Raw genomic sequence first — 18,972 nt, 5'->3', positions numbered from 1 at the left:
AAAAAAAAAAATAATAAAAATTAGCTTTGCAAGTTCATTCGATTCCCGCCAGCAACGCAGCCGCTGAGCGATCGTTTTCCCTAGCGGGAAACGTTATTACGGAAAAGAGAAATAGGCTCGGACCATGTTCAGTGGACAATTTGTTATTCTTGAATTCTTTTTATAAAACTTTCAAAACTTAAATCTTAAACCAAAAAATGCATCATTATTATACCCTTGCAGGGTATTATAATTTCAGTCAGAAGTTTGCAACGCAGTGAAGGAGGCACCTTCGACTATATAAAGTATATATATTCTTGATCAGGATCAACAGCCGAGTCGATCTAGCCATGTCCGTCTGTCCGTCCGTCCGTCTGTCCGTTTCTACGCAAACTAGTCTCTCAGTTTTGAAGCTATCTGAATACTATATATACTTCTATATACTCTCACTCGTATATATGTCGGAACGGGCCGGATCGGACGACTATATCATATAGCTGTCATAGGAATGATCGGAAAAGTTTTACAAAAAAAATTATAACATTTTTAGTTTTCAACAGAATTTGATCAAATTTAAGATATAGCCATTTCATATTATTCTACAATTTTGTGTAAAATTTTATGAAAATCGGACGGCTATATCATATAGCTCCCATAGGAACGATCGAGAAATTAATTCAATTATAAGTATAACATTTTCAGTTTTCAACAGATTTTCATCAAATTTAAGATATAGCCGTTTTATATTATTCTACAATTTTGTGTAAAATTTTATGAAAATCGGACTAATATATCATATAGCTCCTATAGGAACGATCGAGAAATTTGAGAGGAATGAGAATGGCGGTGGCTGTTGTCGGAAGACTGACAATCGCGGTGGCGATAACATTTTTAGTTTTCAACAGAATTTAATCAAATTTGAGATATAGCCAATTCATATTATTCTAAAATTTTGTGTAAAATTTTATGAAAATCGGATTACTATATCATATAGCTCCCATAGGAACGATCGAGAAATTAATACAATTAAATTGATAACTTTTTTAGTTTTCAGCTGATTTTCATCAAATTTGAGGTATAGCCATTTTATATAAGTCTTAAATTTTGTGGCAAATTTCATAAAAATCGGACGACTATATCATATAGGTGCCATACAAACGATCGTTTGATGTAGAGGAAAAATGCAAATCTGTGAATGTAAAACTGCAAATATAATATGTATAGGTGAATGAAATGAAAGCAGGTATTACTTCATTGTTTTTTAACACAAATATATATAATATATATTGTATGGTTTCCTATTCATAGAAGTTCTATCTGCAAGGGTATATAAACTTCGGCGTGCCGAAGTTAGCTTCCTTTCTTGTTTTTAATTAGTATTTTTGGAAGAAAGTAAAAAGTGATAATTTGTGTTTTATAGTATTTTAAGTTTGTTTATTAATTTTAAGCATGAAATAATAAGTTACATCCTTTATTGAATTTTAATTTTAAGGGTAAAAAATGAATAAATAAACTAAGTAATATTATTAAGTTAATTCTATGCATCGTAACTTTATTTCCTCGCACACATAAATATGTATGTATGTATGTACATATTTTCGGTCTGATTGCATCATTCACAATCAAGTCAAGCGCAACATGAGTGAAGCTTGAGCTTTTATGCTTCGTTGGGCTTCATCGATCTTTTCCTACACAATCAGTTTCGATCATCATGCCGGTACGAATCAATCTGTTTGAATCAGCAAACAGACCAAGCAAGCCGATTGAACGAGATCGTTCGTATTGTGCGCGAAGCTCGATCGAACAAGTTGTAACGATGCGCTGTGTAGAGTTTTGATCGGCTTGAGCGTTGTTGATTGAACCAACCCGATCATACTCAATGCAGTTCTCTGTAATATAATAAAATACAAATAAAAAAAGTGTTTTACTTCAAGGCCTTTAAAAATTATAAATTCACCCCAAAATCACCAATATCTTGGGCCAGTTTTCTTAATTCGAGAAATTAAATTTAGAAGAAAAAAAATCAAAAAAATATGTAGATTCTTATATATCGGGCCAGTTTTCTTAGTTCAAGAAATAAAATTTAGAAAAAAAAGTCGCATTTTAGTGGTCAAATAACCCTAAAACTAAGAAAAATCTTTCTAAATTTAAGAAAAATGTACCTTTAATTTTAAAAACATTTTCACATATTTAGGGAAAATCGCCCTAAAAACAAGGACATTTTTTCTACATTTAAGAAAAATCGCCTTAGATTTGAGGAAGTTTCTTTTCCGATTTTAGGGCAAATTTTTCTTAAATTTTTAGGGCGACTCGCTTTTGGATCCATTTTTAGGGCGAAAAGTGTACTTTTTAGGGCGATTTCGGGTTAAAATTTTTATGAGTGTAGCCTCTAGAAACACTTATGTATGTATGTACGCTTTGTGTTATCTTCCAAATTCGTTTCCTGTCCGATTACTGGTGTCATGTCCGAAAATCAAAAACAAATCCATGAGTTTCGGTAAGAGAACTCGGAAACAAAGTAGGCAATGAAAATTCTACCTGTGTTCGGCTACTGCCGAAGTTCTGACATCATATTTGTTGTTTTCGGCATGCGACAGATTAGCAAATTAGACAGAGATGGAAATGGTGGGAAGGGGGAAATAATCGACATCAGAATACCCTTTTTAGAATTAGTTGGTATGTTAATAAATATTTACGATTTTATTCAATTGATGTTTACTTATTTTATCGTATGGTATATTGACACGTATTAAGGCAAAGACAAAATGTTCAACTTAAAAAATCTGCCTTGTGTGGTTATATTTACAAGGCATCGTTTGGGAGGACTATACCCTGGAAAGCGCCAGAATTTTCGGTTGGCTGTTTTCGGCTTTGCTTTGTTTCTCCCTATTCCCTTTGCATTTGAAGTTGACGTGTGACAGCAATTAGAAGTGCTTTTGTTAAAGAGTTGAAAATTAAATATAATAATATCAAATTCAATCCCAAATATTTAGATATAATTTCACAAAAGGTGAGTAGAGTGATTTCTAAAAAAAGTAGATTCTGTATTGACATTCAGTACTGAACGTGGTGAATTGATATCAGATGAGAACTTTTGTTACAGGACTTACCGTCACCATCATAAAGTAGAATATTTAAAAAAACAGTCCTCTTTAGAAAAACTTGGTATTAAAATGGTAACTCAAGTTTCTCTGGACTTCATGCAACTTATTAAATTGGGTGTCATGCGAAAATGATTACTTAGAATTTTATATAATAAAATTAATAATGAATATAGTTTCCAAACCAATTACTAGGAAGCGTTTTACAGTTGAAGTGATGTACACTCAAAAATAAAAGGCCTGATAGTTTTGTTATGTAGGAGAACACATCCCAATTGAGGTAGATAGTTTTGAAGAGGGTGCAGACGGTATTTGTATTTTAGGCAGAAGAATTGAATAGTTTATTTAAAGATGTTGGAATATGTTATCAAAACCAACATTACAAATGCGGTCACACTGCCTGATCTCTACTTTATAAATCGTTATCGATATTAAGTTCTATCATCACTGTTTCCTTTTTCTACTGACAAGGCTGGTTGTGCGCGCATATAAATAAAATAATAAAAATCAAAGTGAATCGACTTACACCGACTTTTATTTAGGAACTAAATACTAAATTACAATAGGTTATGGGCCCAGCCCTCACTAAAACATATTATTGAAGAGAAAGTGAAGAAAACTTAATATATTAATTTGATTCTTGTGAAACTCACACATACACAGAGACGGTTCTATAGGTCTTGTGAAATATAGTATTCTTGGTGAAATATAATAATATTATTAGATATAAATAATCTGAAGAATATAATAGTTCTTGTGAAATTCACACATACACATACATATACATACTTAATTTTTTTTTCAGTTCTTCTAAATCGGATGCAATAGAATTGGTCTTGTGAAATTCACACATACACATATACATACTTCATTTTAAAGTTCTTTGAAATCTGATGAAATAGAGTGGTTCTTATGAAATTCACAAATACACAAATACATACTTCATTTTCGTAGTTCACATTTACAAGTCATACATACAAATTTAAAAAGAAAATATGGATAAGACAAAGAATAATATAAAACCGTTTGATGGGCAAAAGTATGGGATATGGAAATTTCGAGTAAGAGCACTCCTGGAAGAGCTAGAGGTCTTAAAAGTTTTAGATGGGGAATTACCGCATGAAATTGATGATGATTGGTTAAAGGCAGAAAGACGTGCAAAAAGCACAATAATTCAACATTTAAGTGACTCTTTTTTGAATTTTGCGACAAGCGACAAAACTGCGCGAGAAATATTTAAGAATTTGGATGATACCTATGAGAGAAAAAGTCTTGCATCGCAATTGTCGCTTCAAAAAAAATTATTATCTCTTAAACTTAAAAGTGAGATGACACTTTCAAATCACTTTATAATATTCGATGAAATTGTCAATGAATTAATGGCCGCAGGATCTCGAATTGATGAAATGGGTAAAGTATCGCATTTATTGCTGACTTTGCCATCATCATATAACGGAGTAATCACTGCCATTGAAACATTGGCTGTAGAAAATTTGACATTAGCATTTGTGAAACACAGATTGTTAGATCATGAAATTAAAATTAAGAATGATTCTAATGATACTAGTAGAAAGATAATGAATACAGTTAGTTCCTTTAACGGAAAGAATGTTAGAAGTGGACCGTTTAAAAATAATTACAAGAAAGGGATAAATAATACTGGGCGTAAACAATTTAAGAAAACAAATATTAAGTGCCACTACTGTGGAAAAGAGGGACACGTTAAGAAGGACTGCTACAGTTATAAACGAATAAATTCAAATAAAAATAAAGAAAATGAAAAACAAGCAAAAGTCGCGACAACTCAGCCTGGTTTTGCATTTATGCTTAAACGTGCAAATCAGAATCTGACAAATTCCGATAAGAATGTCAGCTTCATATTGGATTCTGGTGCCAGTGATCATATTGTAAATGACAAAAACCTTTTCATGGATTCAATCCAATTGGAGCCTCCCATTAAGATTGCGGTGGCAAAGCAAGGAGAATTTGTTTATGCAACAAGGCGTGGAATAGTGCGTCTGTATAATGGACGACAAATAACACTGGAAGATGTCCTCTATTGCCCAGAAGTTCCTGACAACTTAATTTCGGTGAAGCGCCTCCAAGAGGCTGGGATGACAGTGGAATTTAACAAAAACGGAATGAAAATATCCAAAAATGGGTTGTTAGTTGCTGAGAATACCGGTATGTACAATATACCTATTATTAAGTTTGCAGCATTTACATTAAATATGGAAAACAAAAATACAGATCAATTATGGCATGAAAGGCTAGGTCATATAAGTGAAGGGAAATTGTTAGATATAAAAAGAAAGAATTTCTTTAATGATAATAAACTTTTAGACAAGGTTCTACCTATTACAGAGATATGCGAAGCTTGTCTTAATGGAAAGCAAGCTAGATTACCTTTTGCAAAACAAAAAAATAAAAATTATATTAAAAGAGCACTTTTCGTAATGCATTCAGATGTGTGTGGTCCCATCACACCTACTTCAATTGATGACAAGAACTATTTTGTAATTTTTGTAGATCAATTTACACATTATTGTGTAACTTATTTAATTAAGCATAAATCTGATGTATTTAACATGTTTAAAGATTTCGTTGCAAAAAGTGAGGCGCATTTTAATCTAAAGGTTGTAAATTTATACATAGACAATGGAAGGGAATATTTGTCAACAGATATGCGGGAATTTTGTGTCCAGAGAGGGATTAGTTACCATCTAACTGTACCATATACACCGCAGTTAAATGGAGTTCGGAGAGGATGATAAGGACTCTCACAGAAAAAGCGCGTGCTATGGTAAATGGTGCAAAATTAGATAAAACCTTCTGGGGTGAAGCTGTGCTAACAGCCACATATCTAACGAACAGAATTCCAACTAGAGCACTTGGTAATTTTGAAAAAACTCCATATGAGATGTGGCATGATAGAAAGCCAAGTTTAAAAAATCTTAGGATTTTTGGGTCAACAGTTTACGTTCATAATAAAAACAGAAAGAGAAAATTTGATGAAAAATCATTTAAAGCAATACTAGTTGGTTATGAACCAAATGGTTTTAAATTATGGGATTTAAATAATGAAAAGTTTATTATTGCAAGAGATGTAATAATTGACGAAACAAACATGATAAATTCTAGAGCTGTTCTGAACGATATTGAATTGCTGAATGAGAGTAAGCAATATGGTCAATTTAACTTCCCGAATGATAGTAAGGAAGATGATGATACAGATGTCCTGAATGAGAGTAAGGATAAATCAAGTCAATCAAACTTCCCGAATGATAGTAAGGAAGATAACCATACAGATGTCCTGAATGATAGTAGGGAGAAATCAAACAAATTAAACTTCCCGAATGATAGTAAGGAAGACGACTATACGAAGGTTCTGAATGAGAGTAAGGAAAACTCAAATAAATTGAAATTCCTGAATGATAGTAAGGAGACCAATCAATTGTCCTGAATGAGAGTAAGGAGAAATACAGCGATTTTATCCGGAATGAAAGTACGGAATCAAAATCAAAACAAGAAAATCATATTGATACTGATGTCGTAGAACAACTTGTTGAAGTTTCCACTAGACGAAGTAATAGATTAAAGAACTTGCCAAAAATATCCTATAATGAAGATGAAACAGATCTTAATAAATGTATATTAAATGCTCACAGCATTTTTAGTGATATTCCAAGCACATTCGATGAAATTCGAAGTAGAAGTGATAAGCGTGCCTGGGAAGAAGCTATTAATGTAGAACTAAATGCCCATGAATTGAATAATACATGGTGCATTGTTAAAAGACCTGAAAACAAAAATATTGTTGACAGTAAAAGGGTATTTACTTTAAAATGCGATGAATTTGGAAACCCTGTAAAGTATAAGGCAAGATTAGTTGCACGTGGGTTTATGCAAAAATATCAAATAGATTATGAAGAAACATTTGCACCAGTTGCCCGAATTTCAAGTTTTCTTTTCATAATGTCAATATCAACTCAACATGGCTTGAACGTACATCACATGGATGTAAAAACTGCTTTCTTAAATGGAACACTGAAAGAAGAAATTTACATGAAAATTCCTGAAGGAGTAGCATGTGTCAAAGATAAAGTATGTAAATTAAATAAAGCAATATATGGACTTAAGCAAGCAGCGAGATGCTGGTTTGAAGTATTTGAGAAATCTCTAAAAGAATGTGGATTTGTAAATTCACCTGTTGAGCGCTGTATATATATTTTAGATAAGAAAGATATCAATAATAACATCTATGTACTACTATATGTAGATGACTTGGTGATAGCCACATTAGATATAGAGAGGATGAATAGTTTTAAAGCATATTTAATGAACAAATTCCGAATGACTGATATGGGACAAATAAAGTATTTTATTGGAATGAGGATAGAATTCTGTGAAAAAGAAATATATTTGAGTCAATCAGCATATATTAAAAAGATTTTAAATAAATTTAAAATGGAAGATTGTAAAGCAGTCAGTACACCGCTCCCAATTAAACTTAATTATGAATTATTGAATTCTGAGGAGAATTATGATGCACCTTGTCGCAATTTAATTGGTTGCCTAATGTATGTTATGTTATGTACACGACCAGACATTGCTACTGCAGTAAATATTTTAAGTCGTTACACAAATAAATATAATTCTGAGTTATGGCAATCCCTAAAGAGAATTTTAAGATATCTTAAAGGTAGCATTGATATGAAATTAGTATTCAAGAAAAATATAGCATTCGAAAACATATTTACAGGTTATGTTGATTCTGATTGGGGCGGTAATGAAATCGATAGAAAGAGTACAACAGGTTACATTTTTAAAATGTTTGATTCCAACTTAATCTGTTGGAATACAAAAAGGCAGAGTTCAGTAGCTGCTTCGTCAACTGAAGCTGAATATATGGCTTTGTTTGAAGCTGTAAGAGAAGCCTTATGGTTGAAGAGTCTTCTAGAAAGCGTTTACATAAAATTAGAAAGACCTATAACCATTTTTGAGGATAATCAAGGTTGCATAAATATTGTTAATAATCCATCATGCCATAAAAGATCAAAGCACATTGATATAAAATATCATTTTTCCCGAGAACAGGTCGAGAATAATATTGTTTCTATTGAGTATATATCCACAGAAAATCAACTCGCTGACATCCTTACAAAGCCGCTGGCTATCGGAAGATTCAACACCCTAAGAAGCAAAATGGGACTAATTTAAATTCAAGAAAACTAATTTTTAGGAAATCCTACATATATGATTTAATCTAACTTAACCAAATGAAATAGTACCAAAATGTAGTTTATTGTTTACTGAAGTAAGAATTTTATAATTTACCATATCTTATACAATGATTTGATTGGGTTTTTCTGGGTTTTCCCCAATCCATGCAGCAAATGCTGAATCATTTTATTGTAACTCCCAGAATGCGCACCAGTACTTATAAAAAACTTGTAATGTTAATTTTGAGGAGGGCGTGTTGGAATATGTTATCAAAACCAACATTACAAATGCGGTCACACTGCCTGATCTCTACTTTATAAATCGTTATCGATATTAAGTTCTATCATCACTGTTTCCTTTTTCTACTGACAAGGCTGGTTGTGCGCGCATATAAATAAAATAATAAAAATCAAAGTGAATCGACTTACACCGACTTTTATTTAGGAACTAAATACTAAATTACAATAAAAGAGCCTGTGTCCTCCTTAGCTTTAGGTGTTTGCGAAGGTGGCTTATATATGGCATCAGATTTAGAAAGATTTCGGCTATCAGATAAGGTTAGAAAAGCAATAGCGATGCCATATAAGGGGAAATTTGTATTAGTTCCATTTTTACATTTTCCTTAGATTTCCCTTTGTTAATTTTATTTATTTATTTTTTTTTTTTAGTGTTTAGTCCGTAGGCGAATTTTTAAATATGAATCGGGCATGCCTTAAGCGACGGAGCTTAATGTATCTATAGAAGATTAACCTTCCACTGTCCGATGACAAAAAAGAGTATTTTATTCAAAAAAAGAAAAGAACACATAAAATCATAAATATGTATATATATTTTTTTAGATACGCTTAAAATGGAGCCACCGGCAACAAATTCAAAAGTTGGCGTTTGATATTAAAGGTAAGTAAATCAATTAAAATTAAACGTATTTAAGTTTTTTTCCCCTTATTTCATTTTTTAGAGGATGGTTTTTTAATGGAGCCTCAGAAAGGCAGCAAAAATGAAATGGATCGCCTAGTTCAAAAGGTCGAGGAGCTTGAACAGAAGATGCAGGTCCAAAGTAAGATTTTGGAGAAAAATACACAGGCGCTAGAGTCAACATCAAAGGAGTTGGCGTCCTGCACGCAGCAGATCCCAAGGTTGACTGCATTGCTGGAGGTCTTCCCTAAGGGAAAGACCTAAAAATCCAGTCAACTTTGAGTTCCCTTTAAAGGACGAGCAGGCCTTAGTCGATCTGGAGTTTAGTTTAGGCCCAGAGAATAAAGAATTATGTGTAATTAATATTTATAAATAAAATATTTATAGAATATATATATTTTTGCAGATCACCGCTGTAACCAAACTTCTGAAGAGGACTATAACAAAGTCTATAAAAACTATGCTGACTGAGGACCTGCTTTTACTGTGGGAAAAAAAATTATTTATTATTTTATTTTATTTATTTTTTTTTTTTCATTATGAAAGAATACATTAACTGATTTCCACTGATTTTCTTTACAGAAAGTATTTCTAGCTTGGAGGACCAGAGCCAGCCAGCAGAGAAGGTCCAGGCTCACGCGTTAAGTTGTGTGAAAAATAATAATCGTAAAAAAAGAATAAAAAATAAAATAAATAAATTTAAATGTATTTATATTGATTTTTGCAATATTTTATGGAGGGGGAGGATAATCCTGAAGAAATAGCATGGGATTGATTGGGTAATCCTGGTGGATTTTGAATTGTACTCCAAGGAGATTTCTCTGAGATTCCTGCAGGAATTCCTCTGCGATTCCTATAGAAATTCACCTTAGATTTCTATCTGATCTAAACGAATTCCACTACGATTCCTTGGTGATTCCGCCTGGTATTCCCTTGAGAGTCCTATCTGATTATACTAAAAATTCCCCTACGATTACTGCCTGATTTCTGATTCCATTTAGAATCCGGATGGCTTGTATGAAAATTCCTTAATGATTCAGGATGGAGGCCTCTTGAATCCAACCTGAATCCAAAAGATATGACTGATTTTATAATACTCTGCAAGGGTATAAAAACATGGTGTTGATTACGAAAAAAAGAATTAAAAGAAAATATTTAAAATAATAAACATTTTAAGGAAAATAAATGAAAGTGTAATTTATACCATGTAACATTTTATGATTTAATTTATAAAATTTTATTTTTGAAATTAAAGATGTTATTATTTTCCTTTATTTTATATTATATCTTCTATTTCTTTTTAAATTATGTTTAACACTTTTATTGTCGTTTCTCTTTGCTCCAGAGCATACTTATATTAATTGGCCTGTTACACACCAAATTTGCTAGAAACACAATTTTTAAATTTATATTTTTATTTTGATTATTTATTTATATTAAAAATAAATCATATATACAAACACAACATAAACAAACAAAAACATAACTAAATAAAATAAAATACTCTTATATAGAATTTTAACTGCCCGAACTAAAATTAACAAAGGGAAAAATGGTTGGCTCTAAGCATATTGCCAAATTAACAGCAAAAACAAGGAAGGAGTTTTGAGGCGTGCGCATAAGAGACCTAGCGAAATACAAAGCGAGGCAATAGATGAAAAAGCTGGGCCTAGCACAAGAGAGAATAGGGAACCATTGGAGTTACCTATGAAAATAGATGAAATATGAGTTAGTGATTTTGATGTAGCTAGCGTAGAGGAACATGCCGATGAGGGTTGTGATTTAAATACACAATAAAAAAATTGGTATTTAAAGCAAAAGCCATCACGAGCATGTGCCGAAGACCATGTTTAGATTTTAAATTCTCAAGGGTTAAAACTACAGCACTTTTATAAATATATTGACTGTTTAGACTGGGCCCCGTTGAGGAGATGGAGTAGGTGGCAGAGAAGGCCGCCTTAGCCTGTCCATTGTTGCCAGCACTGGGGCAAAACTTGACACTCCTAGTCTTTCTCGGCGACCGGACGGATGGAATCATTGGGCGAGATTCCCCCAAAGTTCGCTTCATCACCAATGACCTGGATACATCGAAATGGCTTTCCACGTCGCCACCGAGCCCTGCACCGAACTACCCTTCCCTACAGGCAAGGCGATGCAGTGGGAGTCGGAATCAAGCGACAGTGAGGCAAAGAAACACCAGCGAAATTCCATCGCATGGAATGGAGTCCCGGGTGGCGAAGTCATTCCCGGCCGAGGTGATGCCGCCGTTGGTGCGCACACCAACACCAGCCCCTTCCGGAGGCGAAGCCACTGCTCCGCCACGCTCATGGACCAGCCTACTCGACCGGGCCCTAGGATTGACACCCGGCACCGTTGCCGTCCGGATGGGACACATGGAGCCAGTGTTGGAGGAATTATTTCAGGATACGACAGCGGAGTGGAAGCCGGTGACCTCACAAGTACATCCATCTGAGGTCCAGACCACGGTCAAGAGCAGCCGTCCCGCGCGGAGCTAGGCACCATTCCGGTGCGAACGCATAACTCTCCCGACGGGATGGTGACCGTGGCGGTATAGCTAGTAATCGAGCACCGGCTATATGCAGCCCAGTACTCGCGGCTTTAGTTAAATTAAATTAAAATATCCTGCAAAGGTATAAATAGTTTGTTGCATCGCCATTTCGTAGCTCTTTTAAAGGTTCTGATGCACTCCTTTTTCATCTAATTTCGAAAGACCCTGAAGACCCTGAAAAATAAAGTTGGCCTAAAAGAATGCAATACTTTACGTGAGGTCTAAACCAATCTTTTAGAGCTGGAAAACAATCGATGTTTCTTAAATTTTCTAAACATCGATGGCTCATAGGCCACTATGGATGCAACCGTATCCGTTTCTGCAGACACAAAAGTGACTATATCACTGATCATTCCAACATGCTGTGAGCTGCGCAAACAAATATTTGAAATGAACTCTTTCATATCTCCAGAGGCTAAACTAGTCGTCGACTACCTAAGGGTCCGAATGCCAGAGCGATTTTCACCGTACGAGGAGCATACCGCGACAAGGCTTGCAACCATTTTGGACCCACGTTTCAAAAGGATGGATTCCTGCAGCCATCAAATGCTGAGCAGGCTAAAAAAGCCTTAGAGTTAGAAGTATCCACATTTTTGTCCAAAACAACACCACGTCCACAGCCAACACCACCACAACCCAAACGCTTTTCCTTTATGAGCCAAAAGCTAGAGGATAAAATGAAATCAAAGAAATAAAGCTGACGCTATTATACTTTTGCGTCAATATTTTGATACGGCGCATGAAGCTGAAGAAGTGAATCCGCTTGATTATTGGAAGGTAATAATAAGTGTAATATAATTATTCACATGGTTAATATAACAAAAATAATTTTCTCTAAATTTTAGGAGCATACAAAGGATACGACAGCCTTAGCGATTTTATCATAGAAGTATTTTTGCGTACCACCGTCTTCCTGCGCTTCTGAGCGAGCGTTCAGCAAAGGTGGACAGATTGTATCCGACAGGAGATGCGCTCTAAAATCGAATATAGTGGATAAGCTACTTTTCCTCAACAAAAATCAAAAACAATGATCTCAAATAAATAAATTTGTTAATTTTTAATTTTTTGTTTTAACTGAAAACATCGATTCAAAAACATCGAAAACATCGATGGCCCCAGACATCGATTGTTTTCCAGCTCTACAAGCTTTGCTAGTGTTGTTAATGACGTAAAGGACATTACGGTAACGTAAAGAACAGAAGACCCTTTATGTGAGTTCTAAGCCTAGCTATACCATTTTTGGAAATAACGAAAAGCTAGTTAGACGGTAACGTAACGAAGCTTAAGACAAGCTTGAATGCACGTACCGAAGTCAAGAGTTGCACTTAGCCCAAAACGCGTTTCGGGTAAATATAACAGCGAGCTCAGAGTTGCGTTACAAAAGAGAAGCTTAGAGTCCAATTAGGAAATTTTTCGCTGCTCCTGAACTGAAGTGGCTGCTGAAAGCTTTACCTAAAAGTGAGTATAGGAGTGCCAAAGTTTTCGGCACAGTGAGTAACCTTTTTGTCATACAGACCAGGAAGGTTTAAAAAGTGGAGGCAGCGAAGCAGCAATCATCCACGGCCAGTGCCAAAGGTCGAGAAGACCTTTCACTGAAAATTCTTAATTTTTGGTACCAGGGCTCAGCCAGCGGGTAACTATTCAAACGCAGTGTTCGTTTTGTGCAGTGCTTATGGTGAATTCAACAAATTTACAGATTGGGACCTGCAGCAGAAATTTAAGTCCCTAGGCAACCAGCGCAGGAGGAGCTGATTCTCAATAAAAATCTGGCCAACAGCGCGGATGCGTAACCCATTTCTGGCCAGCTTCGCGTCTGAAGAGAAGATTAATTTTTTTTGTGAAATTCTGTTACGTAACCGGGGAAATGCCAAATGACTTTGACCAAGCGGGTTAACCTTCATTCGCCCTCTGTGATCTAACCTCCTTAGAGTATATTAGTGCAAGTGTGAAAGAACCTTAAATGGGGTTTTACCCTTTAAGCCCATTTTGGCTACTTCCTTTTTTCTGAAGTGAGATTATTGGCCCAAAAGTGTTGCTAATGTTGGCCTTTTGAATTTGGAAAATTTATGCTCGACATATACCTCTGCTTGCGACTAGCCTAAAATTTAATGAAGCCAAAAATGATGTGAATTAATGCTGACTTGCAAACATTTTTAATTTAATTTAGTTTTATGCTTAACTTTAATTTAACACACATTTATTTAAAATTAATATGCCTTCACAATCCAATACAATTACAAATGGAGTTCTCTTGTTGCATAGCGAAGATAATAGTGTATCATAATGAAAATAGGGTGAACTGGCCATTCGATCTTTAACCCCCTTTTTCAGCAAATCGTCGAGGGAGATCGATCTTCGCCGAAAGATAACTTGAGTGAGTTTTGAATAAAGTTATTGCCAAGAAAAATGAGAATATTTGAAAACGAAAACAATTTAAAATAATTTAATTTAAAATACACTAAATGAAATCTACATAAACTATTGCAACAACTGAAATTAAAAAATTAAGAGACATGAAAGCTATTTATTTTAATAGTTAAAAAAAAAAACATGAAGTAAAACAACACTTAAGCATACAATTTCGATTTAATTTAAACTTTTAAGATGAGAAAATATCTCTTTTAAATTTTTTTTTTACAATTTTTAAACACTCACATATACACATATGCACCTCTTTTATATTCTACATTTTAATTTTAGCTTATATTTACCTTCTCTGTTAGCTTTAAGTTTTAAAATTATTTTATTAAACCTGTTTTAACTTTTGAAATCATGGAAGCTTAAAAAGCGTAATTTACCGACTCGTAGGATGACTCCACGGTCGTAGGGTTCCAAAGGGTAACCAGAGCCGTGCTCTTGCGGCAGGTGATCTTAGGTTGGGTGGGTATAAAGCGAGCATAGTAACATCTGTTCTGTTTTATCTACTTCCGCTTTTCTTCTGACTTTTCTTCTTAGTGTGAATTTTGTTAATCGTCCTTCCGATTAACTTCTAGCTATTGTTTTGTCGCAGCACGTTAATTTCTTGTCTTGTTAATAATTATGTGTAGTCGTCGAACGAGATCTGGGTGAGCAAGACCTGCAACCCCAAAGCCGACGAGCTAGAGCCGGAAATTTATAGCGTGCCCCAGCAGCCCAGATCCTCACCAACCCCCGACGAACTATATGGTTGCACACTACAAACGTTTAGAGGACCATAACTCCAGAGCTAAGCCAACAGCGATTGGGAAATATTTAAGACGAAAAAGCAAACATTAGATACAAATATAGCTATCCCTTACAATACTTATTTCGATGATTTTCAAATCAACAATGCTCTAGGGATCTTATAATTACCTTGCAGTACCATTAATCAGTATGTCATCAAAGACTCATCAACAACAACATTGATGAATCATCAATGAATGTCCATACAAAATACTGATGAATGGAAATGTCCTAGGCTGTCATCAACAACAGTTTATTAACAATTAATCAATGATTTAAATGTGTTATCTACACATTGTATAATACTTTTTTGTTTATTTCTTTTAACATACCTGTTCTATAGAATCACTGCGCTGCAAACTTTTTTCCAAACATTCCGGGGTTATTTCCCAATTTTCATTGATACAAGCTTTCATTGTGTTTGTATAAATAACTAAACCAATCATATTTATAATTTAAAATTTGTATTTAAAAATAACTATACAGGGCTTTGTCAGAATTTGTTAGAGATTATTATGATGTCAAGTGCAAATTAATAATATATTACCGATTTTTTATACATAATAATAAATTCCAACTATTTTAAAAGCGGTTTCCATTGCTATCTGAACCAAAGCACTTATTATATAACATATAAAGCAAAGCCTTATAACTACTTCAATATGATTGTATTTTTGTGGACTGGGGTCGCATGCGATCGGTTCTGTCTTTCCAAAAAATATGACAACGATGCAGATGGAAAAACATAATTTTACAAAAAATATGCAACTGCGTTCCCATCTACAGAGCACCGACCGATCTATTCCAAAGCGCCATGGACCAATAATTGGTTGAAATAAATACCAGTTACCCATATAGTTTTCCATTGATTTTGAAAATCTTGGCTTCCATTCATGTAAATCTGAATCTGCTGTTGTTCCGCGGTAAATTGTTTTGGCGGATTTAAATTGGGTATCTTTACTTGAGCGTCTGATCCACTGTTGAAAACGAAAACTTTGTGTCTCTTCAGTGAGGGTATCGCATATTATAACCGTTCGACAAAAGAAATGGGGATAAATTCCAGTGTAGTCATGACTTATTGCAATTTGTGTAGGAATTTTAATAAGCTGTCGACGAAGTCGGAAATAAATGGTGTGGTTTCTTTCAAAATTTCGAATCATTGGGTTTTGGTATGCTATTACTTCCAATACTTTGCCGAATGAATTAAATGAAAATATAATATTAGCTGAAGTACCGGCATTATATCTTCCTCCGAAAGTAAACTTGATCAGGATATCACCGCGATAACAAAACTTTTTCCTTTCATATATTTCAACATACAATCTTTTATCCAAATACCTTATACGTTTCATACTAAGAAATATAAATACAACTGCAAAAATGATAATGGTCAGAAAGAAAATGATCATTTTATAATTATATCCAATGACCGGACGTTCTATATGGCATTTTAGGTTCATTGGTAGTGCGATAATTGGCATTGCATCAGCATCAAAGTCGCCTATATAGTTACACTTACAATGTATCCCAAAATATATGCTTTTATTCATTTCTGGAAAGCAAGCGGAGTTTTGCCAACTAGGCTCGGGACGTTCATATTTCCAAACCCTACAGCTCCGGACTTCCGTAGTGAATGAGAAAAATGCTCCGTTTTCATTGAATCTATCCCACAACTCTGATAAATTGGCAGCACGAACATAAATATATACAGGCTGTGATTTTGTACAATGATTTCGTAGTAAGAATGTTGTTGGTTCCTTCATATCAGATTTTACGAGGCAAGTAAAATCTGTTTCTATATCCTCTAACTTTGGGACGTTAGTCATCCGAATCAATACACAATAGTCTATATCCGCATGAGTAAATTTTATTCCAATCACTGAATGTGCATATAGTTCGGTTCTATACATACGAACTTCGAACGATGTATATACATTATCGTGTATGACGTTTTCCACATCTTCCTCAGGGTCATCGAAATCTATTCCGCGTTGAAGACGTTGAGAATTTTGATCATCGCTTGCATATTCACCAGCAGAAAAATTCATTTTTAATTTTGAAATATATTGAAAAGGCTCTACAACCTCCTCAGTCTTTTGCCAAAAATAATTTTCTGAAAATGCATTAACCGCAAGCACTTGAGTTTGGGCATCTTGCTCAGGATACCACCAATATTGGCTATGCTTATGACTTCTAACAAAAATGAGAATTTCATCAGTTCGAATTCGTTGACGTATTTCTTGAAGAAGTTTTTGAGTAAATACAATCGTATGCATTGAGTCAGCGGACTCAAATTCGATGTTTCCTTCATTATCGAGATCAAAACTTTCCATTCTGATATTAAAAGTTGACCGTTCTAATAGTTTCGGCCCTTCCTCGGGATGAAGGCGCCGGGCTGTTCCCATTCCCACATAAAATAAGCAACTACTTAACTTCCACTGCGCATGTAACCAATTGTTAATATGTTCTAAGACGTCCGGACGTAGAGTTGACATTTGCTCCAATTTGTTTCTAAAGTTATCAATGTTCAAACATGATTCAGACTCCGCACGACATTGAGATTTCGGTATATATTCCCACTCAGAATTAAATTTATTAAGAATATCCCACAGTTCATTTACCATCGTTTCATAATAATTGTCCATTAAAGTGTTGAGTTCATTGCTTCCGATAACTACCTTGAATGTCGATGAAATTAAATTCAGCATTCTGGCAATTGCACTCACATCCATATCATCAAGCGGTTCTAGGGATAAGACTACTCGTTTTGTAAGACGGACTAGATGGGTTAGCTGTGCAGTCGTATGTGGGTGGTATTCATAAAGAGTTTTGATAAAAGGTGTGAGACGTTCGTTTGATGTTATCAACTTTGCCACTTGATATAATAGCAAAAACGCTTTTCCCCAATCGGCAAATTCCAATAAATATCGAGCTTGGGATAAAGCTTCATTAAATGCGATATCTGTATCTTCAATTTCAAATCGACGTACATCAACATAAACAGTAACATCATGACATACATTAAAATTATCACATATCTGTATTCAAAACAATCGTTATTATTATATATATATATATTATTAAAATTATTTCACTTATAGTCTTTTGAATCAGACTGTTAATTCACAGCCTTAAATATTGTTGGATTATGGGAAAAAACACAAAAAAAAAGTATACAAAAAGGAAGATAACTTCGGTACGCCGAAGTTTATAAACCCTCGCAGTTAGAATTGTGATCATTATCATCAGGAATTAATGCAATATAAATTATATATATTTATGTTAAAAACAATGAAGTAATGCCTGCATTAATTTCATTCACCTATACATATTATATTTAAAGTTTGACATTCATTGCCTAGCATTTTCCTCTACATCTAACTGATCGTTTGTATGGCAGATATATGATACAGTATTCCGAAATTCATAGAATTTTACACTAAATTGTTGAATAATATTAAATGGCTATATCTCAAATTTGATAAAATTCTGTTAAAACTGAAAATGTAATCATTTTTGCTCTAACAATTTTGAGTTCGTTCCTAAGGCAGCTACATATGTAATATAGTCGCCCGATCCGGCCCGTTCCGACATATGTATATACGAGTGAGAGTTTATAGAAAACTAACTGCAAAGTTTCATTTAGATAGCTTTAAAACTTAGGGACTAGTTTGCGTAAAAACGGAGAGACGGACATGGCCAGATCGATACGGCTGTTGATGCTGATCCGGAATACATATGTGTTAACAACCTAGTTCCTAAAATCGTTGACAAAGAAGCAGCCTATATAAACGAGCTTAAACAAATTCAGTTCTTAATCCAACTCAAAACAATAAAGATTATTTTTTAATAAAAAAATAACTAATAATCTTTAACTTATGTATATATATGCGTTGCAAACTTTTGACTGAAATTATAATACACTGCAAGGGTATAAAAAAACAAAAATTCATAAGTACATTATAAAGATTATGACTATGA

The 18,972-nt window shown here is 34.2% G+C and overlaps 1 protein-coding gene and 1 long non-coding RNA gene across 6 annotated transcripts in view; one reads left to right on the top strand and one right to left on the bottom strand.

The window, feature by feature from the left end:
* Nucleotides 1-18,972, bottom strand: part of PRY (polycystine-related-Y) — a 77,281-nt gene that overhangs the window by 12,597 nt on the left and 45,712 nt on the right. For 2 of the 5 annotated variants that reach the window (XM_086836664.1, XM_086836666.1), the window contains one exon: nucleotides 15,439-18,029. The exons of 1 other annotated variant lie outside the window; for it this stretch is intronic. In XM_086836664.1, coding sequence (XP_086692790.1) covers nucleotides 15,546-18,029 — 2,484 coding nt within the window. In that variant the 3' untranslated portion in view covers nucleotides 15,439-15,545. Of the gene's footprint in view, nucleotides 1-9,903; nucleotides 10,317-15,438; nucleotides 18,030-18,972 lie in introns of those variants that run through there. 2 more of the 5 variants (XM_086836665.1, XM_086836667.1) reach the window with 2 other exon arrangements.
* LOC147643089 (uncharacterized) lies at nucleotides 3,474-8,726 on the top strand. The gene is made up of 2 exons (XR_015272543.1): nucleotides 3,474-5,264; nucleotides 8,218-8,726. It is a non-coding gene; the product is annotated as an uncharacterized LOC147643089 (long non-coding RNA).

The sequence above is a fragment of the Drosophila serrata genome, unplaced genomic scaffold (assembly GCF_035046125.1).
Source record: "Drosophila serrata isolate PLE 108 unplaced genomic scaffold, ASM3504612v1 contig_293, whole genome shotgun sequence".
NCBI lineage: Eukaryota > Metazoa > Arthropoda > Insecta > Diptera > Drosophilidae > Drosophila > Drosophila serrata.
The sequence above is the reverse complement of the archived record's forward strand: the minus strand, read 5'-3'. Positions and strand labels throughout refer to the sequence as shown.